The sequence below is a fragment of the Cryptomeria japonica genome, chromosome 8 (genome assembly GCF_030272615.1).
Source record: "Cryptomeria japonica chromosome 8, Sugi_1.0, whole genome shotgun sequence".
NCBI classification, from domain to species: Eukaryota; Viridiplantae; Streptophyta; class Pinopsida; order Cupressales; family Cupressaceae; genus Cryptomeria; species Cryptomeria japonica.
The window spans coordinates 490,760,405-490,773,388 of NC_081412.1; the positions used below are offsets into that span (position 1 = coordinate 490,760,405).

At 35.6% G+C, this 12,984-nt stretch overlaps 1 protein-coding gene across 1 annotated transcript in view; it reads right to left on the reverse strand.

Moving 5' to 3' along the window:
- Positions 1-11,973, reverse strand: part of LOC131060055 (style cell-cycle inhibitor 1-B) — a 69,055-nt gene extending 57,082 nt beyond the window's left edge. Inside the window, exon 1 of the mRNA XM_057993154.2 lies at positions 11,329-11,973. Within this exon, the coding sequence (XP_057849137.2) occupies positions 11,329-11,660 (332 nt within the window). The 5' untranslated portion in view covers positions 11,661-11,973. The remainder of the gene's footprint in view (positions 1-11,328) is intronic.
- Positions 11,974-12,984: the final 1,011 nt, after the last annotated feature.

Genomic DNA, 12,984 nt, shown 5'->3' on the forward strand with positions numbered 1-12,984 from the left:
TACGGGAAAATAATGGCTTTATAAAGCCAATCCATTGATTATAATAGTTGAACGAATTGAATATAATAAAATTCTTCTTTAATTTTATTCGCTATGTAAATCTTTTGATTTTCTGGTTATGCTGTTCTACAATGGTATCAGAGCAGTTATTTTTGTGCCTGTGAAGAGAATGGAAGACAATTGCCTGGAGATATTGATGCTACATAGATTTAGATTTAGGATGCTAATGTGAGATAGTGCAACATTGTGAGATGCGTAAAGTTGCATATAATTTCATTGGAAGTTGCAGCAGTCTCTTATTTTTATATTGGACACCAAGGGCATAAGGTGAGATTTTTTTCATTGACTGCGTAAGGAATTGGATATTTAAGAATATACCTACAGAAGTTTAGTGATATAAAAAATTCTCTAAGTTCGAAAAGACTGCCATTGAATGAAGTTATCTCTATTAAGGCACATACATGCTGCATACCAAGGAGAAGAAAGTGCAGTGCAGCCTGTGATGGTTGGCAAGTCATTCTGTACATTCAGCGAGTGCATAAAGACAGAGGGGCATAAGGTCTAAGGAGGTATCTAAAGTTACATTTTTTTTTCTTCCAAAGATTGCCAAGCATAGTGTCATCCGATATTTATGAATCCACCAAGTCTTTGTTCAAGCAGTGGAGCCATCCATTGGCATTCGAATGGTGAGTGTTTGGATACAGTAGGCATTTTGTTCTAACTCTATAAAAATAGAGGAAATGGCTGCGTAAAGGAAAAGGTTTGCAAAGTAAACCCTAAATTTTAATCAAAAGTCTTGTTCTATTTTGGGCTAAGCATTATCAATTGATGCATAGTTGATAAGAGAAATGATATTAAAATTTGAGGTATTGACCATGGTGTTTAACAATTTAGAGTATTTGAAGCTATTGTAATTGGAGTACTAAGGGATCTGGTAGGGAAATTTGGTTGCTTTGTAGAGATACTTATGGTTTAAAACTTGTGAATTTTGTTTTCTCATAGTCACACATATGTCAAACATTGCTTGTGCATTTGGAGTAATCTTTGTTTCAAATGACGAGGCTTTCAAAAAGTCACATGCTTGTGTTGTTAGAGAGAATAATGTGACATCAGATGGATGAAGAGTAACAAAGCATTGGAGGTTGGAGGAAATGGAGGCAGGAAGATATCTATAATCTCAAGCTAGCTTCTCGCTTTGGGATGATTCATTGTATGAGAAGCAACAGTAGTTTTATTGTTTGAATCCCTTCATGTGGAAAGAGGAGGGAATGCAGTGTTTTGGTTTGCAGATAATTGAGTTTGTCTCGATCTACAGAATAGTTGTTTTAGTTTGCAGATAATTGAATTTGTCTCAATCTGCAGACATGACGAGTGGCACCCATGGATGATTGAGTTTGTCTCAGTTCATAGTTTTGCAGATGTTACTGTGGATGATAGAGTTTGTCTCAATTCACAGGAGTGGTATGCTTGTGGATAATGGAGTATGTCTTGATTCACAGGTATTGTTGGATAATCAAACACTTGCCTAGACCAGGAAAGTTTAGGTTGATGCTGATGAAGAGTTGGAGATTCAAGACACTTGCCTAGACCAGGAAGTTTAGATTGATGCTGATGAAGAGTTGGAGATTCAAGACACTTGCCTAGACCAGGAAGTTTAGGTTGATGCTGATGAAGAGTTGGAGATTCCAGACATTTGCCTAGACTAAAGTTTAGGCCAATGCTGATACAGTTTTTTTTTTTCTTGCTTTTCTTCATAATGTAAACCTTAAGGGGGGTTGTTAGGAAATAAGGTTTACATTCAATAAACTAATTAGTTTGCAGTTAGGTTGGTTAGAAAGTTCATTCCCATAACTTAGTTTTGTACAGGAAAATAAAAAGCCAATCCATTGATTGTAATAGTTGAACGAATTGAATGTAATAAAATTATTCTTGGATTTTATTCTCAATGTAAATCTTTTGATTTTCTGGTTTTGCTGTTCTACATTACGGACCTTACCAAAGTCCCTTTCTATATCATCAAATATTTCATGCCTTCAGACATTGAAAACTATTGAACGACTGGAAGGTAAAGCTACAATCGATGGAATTTAAAAAATAGTTTGCAGTGCTCAGAAGTAGTTAATCAGCTTTATGCTTCATGTTTTTCTTCAACTCTAAATTATCCATTACAGACTTCCATTCCTAGTATCTTTACAAGAAAATGTTTGATTAAAATGGGAAGGATTCTTGAAGAAAAGATTCAAACCACTGGTATCTTACACATGCTCTAAATGTTAAGAATTCTCTGGACATGTGATAGCATTGTAATTACTATCATGCAACGAATGAATTAATAGGTATAGCTTTGAGTGGACTGTCAGATCTCTTTGTCTGTCATTCAACCTCTTTGCCACTAGGTTTTGTATCCTATTTGCTCTACCTGCTTACATATTTCTTTAATTAAACATATTTGATTTTTATGCTTATGGTGTCTATAACTTTATATACCTTTTTAAAATCTTCAAACTGTCTTCCACTGTTACTGGAAAGTTGAGTAAAGTTTTCTCCACCTCAATTAGTACTTGATCCACTGATGTCCTTAACTTGGTATCATCATTTTAAGAGGTGGACCTACGTATCAGATATTGTCCTCAGATACAATTTTCAAATGCATGTTGGTTGGATGTCTATGTTTGACTTCTCTGTGAGTTTAAAAAGTACCTCAGTTGTGAAATTGTAACTGGTTGACAGAGTGGGCAACTTGATTTTGCAATTTGTAGTGTCCATTGATGACTTTTACCTTTGTATTAACATTTTCAGAGAAAAGCACAAAAGGCTGTGATCTAAGGATAGGTGAAGAAATTGCCATGAAGATGGTTTAAATCCTATCAGGCATGCTCCCTGTCTTAAAACAATTGCAGTGATATAGTCCCCCATCAATGAGATGTTTGATTGAATTGATACCCCCAGGACATGCCTTCTAAACCCCACAATACTCTATCTGATAATGCATCCCCAATAGATTAATAAGACAGAGAGTATGTAACAATTTATCAAACAATTAAAATATTATGCGAGACAAACCTGCTTTTCATATCCAGTTCCATATTGTGAGGATGCACTCCCTATCTTATGTCTTTGACATTAACTATCTTGTTAAGTTCATAACTTAGTGTTAAATTTTGACTACGCTGGCTTCAGTGATACAAAATCTAAATAAAAGAAAAAAACTGCTTGATTTCTACATATACACCCAAGCATTGAATTTTATCTGTCGCATAAAGAAAATATTTGGAATTTCTCAACATACCATTTGAAGGTTGTCATGTTTCAAGTTTTACCTCATTTAATAACCAATCACACTGCATTTTATTGTTGATTGAAAAGCAGTTCTATTATAAATCCCTCATTTTAGAATTGCATCTGCTCCATGGCAATAACTATGATAGTATTACATTTGTCAAATGCAGAGATATGAAGCCAACCATCAAAGTTTGAAACACAATCAATTTCATGGTACCATGTCCTAGAACATCTAATTATTTCTACCTCAAAAGTTGGTTTTCAGATTTTGTCCTCTGTTTTCTTTGAATGGAAAATGGTGTCTTTAAGGTAATTCTCTTCCTTTATTTAACATTAGCATATTTGGTTGCTACTCATTTAGTAATAGGACCCCCATGTCAAAGGAAAGCTTCCATTGAAGCATTTAACCTGATACCTATTGTAGATACATCCCCTCTTATGTATTGTATAGCATCATAAGCAAAGACCCCTATACCATTCCTCCGCCTCCACATTGAAGAAAGAACATGCATTCCTTTGTTTGATCTTAAATGAATCGTACCTTTCATGAATTGATTTGTGGATTGCTTTTTCAACCACTTCATTGGTGAAGGTATGTATTGCTACGATGCCCATTTCCATAGGGCTAAACATGCTACAAATCCATCTTAACCTCGATCCTCGAAAAAGTCAGAGCAATTCTTGATTGGCCTACTCCTCCAAGTATCACAAAGGTGAGAAGCTTCCATGGGATGGTGAATTATTGTTGGTGTGAACAAGGTATATCCCCTAACCAGTTTCCCTAGTAAGTCCTATTCACACAAGTTCATAAGTTAAGTTTACTTAGGCATCTAGGAATCTTTCTAGAAGTCCAGTTGTCATGTGATCTTATCTTATCTTTAGTTCTCATGTCATAGGCTCAAGACAATTGTCACAATCTTGTCTAATCCTATCTCTCGACCTTGCCTATATAAGCAAGGCCTCATGTTAAGAGATTAATCCATTATTGATCATTATACATTGTTGCATCCATAATCAAGCAATCTATTATCTTACTCTACTCTCTTGTGGAAGGCTATTTTTGTAGTGCAGGTGATCCTGGGGTATGTGAGCTCGCTATCAGCTCCTACAATTATTTTAAGAAGTTCATTAGGAATTTCAGTGGTAAAAGTGCACCCTTGACTAATTGCACAAGAGGAAAGTCTTCACTTGGACAAAGGCAGCTGATGTGAGCTTTGAAGAGCTCAAAAGAAGGATAACTGAAGCTCCAATTCTTGCTATACCAGGTTTTGAGAAACTTTTTATAGTTGAGTGTGATGCTTCAGGAACCACTATTAAAATATTGTAAAGCAAAGAACTTGGCTATCTTCTCAATAGGGAGTTCATCTTGATGACTAATAATCAACCCATGAAGTAAGCTGTCCCACAAATATACCAAATGGGCTTCATTTTTGCAGGCATATGTTGTGCAACATAGGAGTGGTAAAAACAATGTGGAGGCTGATGCCTTATGTAGAAAGCATCATTTGCTGGTTGCAATGAGTAATAAGTTGGTCGGCTTTGAAGAAGTGAAAGGTGAATATGCAAATGATTCACATTTTGGAAGAATTCATGCAGTTCTGAGTAATCAAGACCATACAGGTAGGAACTTATTTGATGACTTTTTTATTAGTATAAGGATTTTTGTTTAAGGGATATCAGTTTTGAATCACCCTTGGATCAAGGAAAGCAAATCTAGTGAGAGATATGCTCTCAAATAGACTGAGCAGACATTTTGGAAGAGATGAGACATTTGGATTAGTGAGTAAAATATTTTTAGCCAAATATGAGAAGAAATGTGTGTAATGGCAGAAATATGAAAATAGTGCTCATTTTAGTGTTCATCCTTATAGCATGATTTTTGGACACATTTAGCCTATCTTTAGCTTTTTCCCCAATCATTGTTGTGTTTTTGTGTGTCACATGTTCAAATATGTCCTTTATATTTATTTTATTATGTACTTTCATTTTACAATAGTTTTAATGGCTTTTCCTTTAAACAAAAGCACAATTGCCTGGACATTTGCACAATCACACTACCATGTTATGATAGTATAGTCATATGACTATTTTCCAAGAGCCTTGTCAGATGCATTTTTGGTCGAATCTTTGCATAATGCTTCTCTATAGCAGCATCTTCTGGTTCTCCAACAAACTTTTCCTTATTCCTTGGTCCATGATTCATATTTTGAATTTGGATTCCTTCTTCCTTCTCATGCTTTTGAGACTTGTTTTCTTGCTGGTTATTCTACAACTCAAGCCTTCTCCCAGATTTCTACAACATTCCAATACTCTACACGAGCTCTCCATCTTTTTAGATACTTTCGTAGTTATTGCGCAACTTCCTACAAGCCATTGGACTCCACTCCCTTGGGACAGTTTGTTGTGCTTTCCCTTCTGTTTTAGTATTCTATATTGCATTGTTTCTTCCATAGATGAAAAAATCGGCAAAAAATCGTTTAACTCCCTATTTATCACAAGTTATTTGCGGCCATGACAAAATCTGCAAAAAACTCTTGGGTGATTTTTTGAAAAAATCAGGGCGATTTATTGGAAAAAATAGCAAAAAATCGGGAGAAAAACTCAAGTAACTCTACATATGAAATGAGCTGAAAATTCATTTATTCATTCATCAATGTGTACGAGATGAGCTGAAAATTTGAAAGGCTTTGTGTGCACATGCCAATGCCAGCTATTGAACAAAGTATTTATTTTATGGAAGATGTCAAGTAGAGGAGAACTTTAATTCTACAAAAAGGCAATTCAAGGAATGCAAATCCTCTATAATATGTATTGAACTCAAATTCATTTAGAGGTTGCACTTATTTTTTGGTATATACTAAGTATTTAACTCAAACTTTGATTTGTATATGATGGAAATCAGTAATATGTTCTACAAATTCAGTGTATATGTGTGTTTTTCAAGAATATTTTAAGAATTATATATTTTCAAATGTTCAATAAATTTGCCAAGTTTTTACAAAAATTTTCCCAAGTTTTTGCCGAGTCCTGAGTTTTCAAAATTTTGGGTAAAAGAGTTATTGCCAATTAAGAGTTTTTCATCTTTGCTTTCTTCAATTCTTTGGCATACCTGGACACATAGGTTTAATAGTAGATACACTTATTACTGTTCCTTTATCATTTACTTCATTTTTCTTAGTTTTAGATGTACTTAGGATTGAGAGCAGAAACAAATTCTAGTCTACTTTCATTTTGACTATCCAGGAGGTTAAAAGACTATATTTCAGAACTGGCCATTTTAGCAAGCTCCCAAGCATTCAATCCTTTCCCCTCTGTAACCAACCTCAGGTGCTTCTGTTGGCTGGCTCTTTTGCACGGAGGTATTGTATTCTTCACATTTTGGTCATCTACTTTGGATTACTCTCTATTTTGTAGAATCTAAGTTGTTTTATCATCTTTTTATATTTCTGTTACTAGCTTCTATTACTGTCTCTGTGTAATTCTTTTATAATTCTATAGGGTCTTCATCCGTTGTGCAGACTATCTTTCAATACACGGAGGACCACAGCACATTTGACCATTGGCTTCTATGATATAGCTGCTTCCCAAGACTACCTCCAAATGCTATCTTACTCCAGGTTTTTGGTTTTTGCATTTATTTTCCAGATTTACTTTCTATATTTCTAGATTTCTCATTTTTGTTAGTTAATAGTATTTCCTTTTCTTGAAAACAATTAAAATTTCAACTCCATCTATTATAACTAAGCTAGATTGTTAGTCTAGTTAGAACGTTAACATATTGTATAGATTAAGATGCTTTAGAATTTAGTGGTTTAATTTTACATACTAAAACATGAATAGGTTTGTTGCTGCATGTAGAGTGTGCCAAATTGCAAAAGCACAGCAAAATACAGGCCTATACATGCCTTTACCTGTGCCAAAGGAATAATGGATTGATATTTCCATGGAATTTGACTTCAGGTTGCCACAGACCCAAAGAGGACATAATTCAGTGCTTGTAGTGGTGGATCACTTTTTTAAAATGGCCCACTTCATACCCTCTAAAAGGACAAATGATGCAAGTCGAGTTGCATATTTGTTCTTTAGATAAGTAGTGCGGTTGTATGCTATTCTATAAACCATAACCAATGACAAAGACACTAAATTCTTGAGCCACTTTTCAAGAACCTTGTGGAAAAAGTTGGAGAGCGGGCTGCAATTCAGTTCTGCATACCACTGCCAAACTAATGATCAAACCAATGTGGTGAATAGGAGCTTGGCCAATCCATTGAGGTGCTTAGTTGGTGACAATCTTCAATAATGAAATTTGGTCTTATTACATACTGAATTTGCTCATAATTCCAGCATAAATAGGTCTTAATGTAAGTCTACATTTCAAATTATGTATGGTACAAATCCTAAAGGAGTTGTGTGGTCTTAATTGATCTGCCTGTAAACCCACACATCAGCCAATACGCTACATTCAAGAGGTACATCAACAAGTGAGGCACAAATTGTAGGCCATGAATGAACAATATTAAAATAATGTTAATTTGCATATGAGAATAAAAATCTTTCAAGGGGAAATGGTCATGGTACATTTGCACAACAAAAGGTATCCTCAAGGTGCCTACAACAAGTTGAAGCCCAAGAAAATCAAGCCTTACACATTTCAGAAAAGGATAAATGAAAATGCTTATGTGATTGATCTTCCTACAGTGGATATCAGTCCTATTTTTAATGTTGCTGTCCTTTACTCACTCTACTAGGACAATGATGATCAGATGAATGACGATAGCATGACCAGGAAAACAACAACTATTCCCAGTGCTTACAGAAGAAGAAAGGAGAGCATATTGAAGGAGTGTTGGACACTAAATTGGCTGCTATACAGTCCAGGGCATATAAGCTGTATTTTGTTAAATGGGAAAGTCTACCAAATTCCTACAATACCTGGATCACAGAGGCTGACTTGCGTAAGTACAGTGCAATGAATCCATCATACGACTCTGAAAAAGAAAGTTCAGAATTTCTAAGAGATGAGAAGGATGATGTGGAGCATCATTAACAAAGACATTTTCCGCTTCCCATCAATTTTCTTTTCTGCTCAAACTTTTTAAGCTGTCTTACAAAGATTAGCAATTTTGGCAACTGCTCTGTTTTTGTCGTGAAATAGGGGATCAACCGTCGGCTAATTGCTATGTACAGATCAGAGAGTTAAAATAGGGTTTGTCTTGTGATGCTTTAAGGCTGGAAAAAAACATGCATGTTTGTTAGTTTTTAGCCGGGAAGATTTGGAGGGATCAGAGGTAAAGACTTTGGATAAAAAGAAAAGTTTTTTTTTCAGAAATTTAAAGATATTTGCTCTATGATTTGGGACTGGCTGTTGAGTTTTTTTCTTTATGTGTTCTGCTGCATTCTACTGAAGACTGGAGGTGATATATAAGTCTATGCTGTCTTACTTTTTCTGCTAAGATTCTTTCTTTCAGTCTGTTGAGTGAGTTTGATACAGTTCCTAGAGTAAAGTCTTAAATTGTGAGAACAGGGTACTGTTTTTGGATATTAACTAGCAGAAGCAGAGGCTCGTCTGCATCAAAAAGACTCAAGGGCCAATCCATATGCTTTACCCACATACAGTGCGATTACTTTGGTCACTGTCCTATTTCATTTATTTATTTAACCCGGATACAATATCTGCATCTGCACACTTAAGACATTTAACCCGGGTGTATTAGCAACAATCAAGATTGACTGGAGAGGAGTTTGTTCACCTAGAGAAACCAATTTCGAAATCACACATTTCCTTGAGATATACAGATAAAATTATAAAAGCAATAGCATAAAAAATTTAAAATCATTCGATTAGATAATACCCTGAGAAAAGATGAAAAGCAAATGAGGAACATTGATACACTACTAATTCCTTGCTGACCCTTCTAAATTGAACATTTCATGACAGTCCATGCATATCTTTTTGATAAAAAAGTTCATAGAAAGAAAAAACTAGCCATTTTGTTGTTACAACAACCAGTACTTAGAAAAAGCGGTGACTATCATCAACTGTTTTGTTGTAGATTGAAGGAATATATTTCAGAGATGTAAAAAAATTCGTAGCAAACTTTGGTAAGTTTTTTCTTCTAACACCAGAAGAAAGAAATCTATGTTTACAATCAATCCTCAGAGATTTGTTCACTTTAGCGAATGAAGAACATTTTTCCTCACTTGGTAAGTCTTGGCTGAGGTTTCAGGAAATCTAGACTTGAGTTCTTAAAATTTATAAAAATGGAAAATATATCACCACATGCAACACATTGTTGCTAAACTACAAATTCACACAGTTATCGACCACCTTATTGTAAAGACGAGGATTTTGATCCTGGGTCAGTCTCATTAGTCATCATTACAATACAAGCCCTTGGACAATTTATCTTTTTACCCTGAAGGATGGCAGGATCATGCTCTGATACCACTGTGTGACCAAGTTCGGCATCCCTCCCTCCCACAAGAAAACCTACACCATGCTCAGAATAGCCTCTTCCACTCTCTGTCTTCCCAGATCTTGGTCTGTTGACTGTTCCAGATTTTGCCTTTACCAATGGCCTAATGGCTCTCTGCTTCCTAATACCAAAGCTAAATCCCTATCTTGTTGACAATGATGACATTTGTTCTTATGTTAACTCCTGCTGGGGTCTCAATCTTGATGCTGTCCGGTGGCAGAAAATCCTTGATGCTCTTTGGCATAGACCGGTTAAACCCAAAAAGAGATATTTATGCTGGCTCCTCCTGCTCCATAAGTTACCTATCCATGATAGAAGTGGTGAGATCAACATCTGCTCCTGCTGCAGGGTACCTGAATCTGTTAATCATATATTCTTCAATTTGTCTTTTTGCAAAAGAAACCTGGAAGACGTTTGGTCTCGTCATTGGCAGCAACATTAGTATTTTTGAGATTGTGACTGGTCGTATCCAAAGCCTCAAGAGAAATGCTAATTTCTTTTGGTCTCTTTTATCTGTTGAAATATTGTGGCTTATTTGGAAATAGAGGAATGATAACTTGTTTAATGGCAGAGACAGGAACCTTACTGGGTCTCTTAGGGGACTCATATTCCATGACATTAATGTGCAGGTTACAGTGGCTATGAGGATCAGGCGCAGGAAATTTGAAAGATTGCTCCAAGATGGGGCAGCTATGATGTTCACCTCTGAGATTTCCCACAGCTTTACTTGGTCCAGGTTCTCTGCTGATAGATTGCTTTGGAAGACTTTGTGAGAGAGCTGAACAGGCAGACCCCAGGGGCAATCAGGCCCAGACCAGCCCATTCCAGTTGCCGAAGCTGTCATACATCCCTATGTTGACCCTATTCTCTGGGGTAAGGTACTGAGGTGGAGTGATGGAGAACAGGGCTGGACAGCGTGGATGGAAAACATAGGGACTCCAGCCCCCTGAAGGGGACATTGTGTTTGAATGACTTGGCTTTATAGTACTTTCTATATACTCTTTGATATTCGATCGGTCACTACTGCTTGTTTTGTAATTTTGTAATCCAATTTTGCCTCATGCTGTAAAGCTGGTTGCATTACGCTCATAATCTGGTACTTTTGTAATTTGGGTCCTTAGTATTTAATACAAAAAAATTCGTATCCATTTTGAAATTTGAAAAACTTCTGTTCCCTTGGAAACCATTAATTAAAAAAACTATTTTCATAAATAATGCACTAGAAAATAGCCATTACCGATTGGGATAATACTAAAAAGGAAATGTACTCTTTCTTTGGGAAATTCCTTTGAATCGTACATTATTGGAGTACAGAAAACCGACTGCACAGATGAGTTGTTTGAACCAACGAAGCCAGGCCATATGTCTATTTGCTTTCGCATTCAGAATGGAACCCTGGCCGGCTCTATGTGAGCTAAGCATTTTCACCAGTTGAACCATGGCAAGTTGAGAAAATCAAGCTGAACTTTAAAACTGCTTTAAAAATAAAACTCACAAAAAGCAACAATAATAAATCAACAAACAATTTGTCATCATTGAAATGAGGTACGCTTTGCTATCAAATACTTACCACATATCAATTTCTTTAATAATGCCGAATTTACCCCATGAATTAGTAACAGCCCCCTTGACCTTCTTCTTCTCTTTGTCTACTTTTTTCTTCTTCTTCTTCTTTTGCTCCTCCTTTTCCTTCTTTTTCCTCCTTTTCTTTTCCTTGTCTCTTCGTTTCCTGCGCCTGTACTCCTCTTCTGAGGAAGAATATGAAGAAGACTTGCTCTCCGTCTCACTTTCACTGTGATGTCTTCTGCGCCGTTTCTTCTTCGATTTATCCTCTTTGTGTTTATCTACTTCTTCTTCGTCAGTAGAGTCATCGTCGCCATGGCGATGTCGCCTCTTTCCCATATCGGCTTATGAAACTCGAAGAAATCCTGCAAATATGAGAATTTTTGCCTCCAACTTCTTCCTGAAAAAAAATCTGTTGTCCTCTAATTTAGACACGGCGAGCTCAACGGTACATTCCCTCAATTAGAAGTTTCCGGCCACTCTGTTTGGTATGGATTACTTTTGAGTGTAATGTTCCCGAATTAAATTTCTTTTGTTTCAGAACTCTTCCACGCATCTCATGGGGTTTAAACAGACACTTCATAAACTGAAACTTTTTGACATTACAGGAGAAAATCCTATGTGATCATCGCTTCGAAATTTTTTTTTTTTTCTTATGTTTTTTTTGTTTTTGTTTTTTGGTATAATAGTTTATTTGAGAACGTTTGGCTTATAATTAAAAAATTTAACTCTAAATTATTAAATATGATTGAACAATGATTGAAAGATTTTAATACGTATGAGGTATTACAGGAGAAAATCCTATGTGATCATCGCTTCGAAATTTATTTATTTTTCTTATGTTTTTTTTTGTTTTTGTTTTTTGGTATAATAGTTTATTTGAGAACGTTTGGCTTATAATTAAAAAATTTAAGTCTAAATTATTAAATATGATTGAACAATGAATGAAAGATTTTAATACGTATGAGGTTAAAGCAATCTATGAAATCCAAGAGTGGCACGTGAACCCTATCAAAAGGGCTCTCGTAAAGTTTGTAATTTTTTCTTCAAAATCATATCTTTTTTAGTGAATTTTGATGATGAAGTTTGTAATTTTATCTAACTTTGCCTCCTCAAAAGAGCTCAAAAGAGGTACTTTAAATTGTCAATTTGCAAGTTGTCTTTGTGGCTAGCATAAATGTCTCTATACATTGAGGACTCCATGACAAAGTGTCATTCTATCTCCACCGTTCCCTTGTTGTCAAATCAGCATATTCTTTTTACCCACTCCTCTTTAAACATCATTCATCTGATGAGAGCTACTCCTTAATTGAACTATCACACGTTTTTTCTTTCCACTTAATATTCGCTCCCATGTAGGCTTTTTCTCCATGGTCCCCTATGGAGTTAAATTCTTTGATATAATAAGCTTTTTTTTGCCCTATTTGTTTTGTCCATATGGCATCCTAGTTTTTTCCCACATGCTTAAATTTTATTTCCTCATTTGTGTTTGGACATTCATGCATATTATACATCTCACTTCTTCATCCATTTGTCATTTTATTTCATCCATGTGTTATTTCTTCTAAATAGCTCTTCCCACCCATTAATGGGCAATCATGGGTTAATCCATTGGGTGGTAAGGATAGCAAAATAGAATGGGTTAGATTGAAAGAGGGGTGGA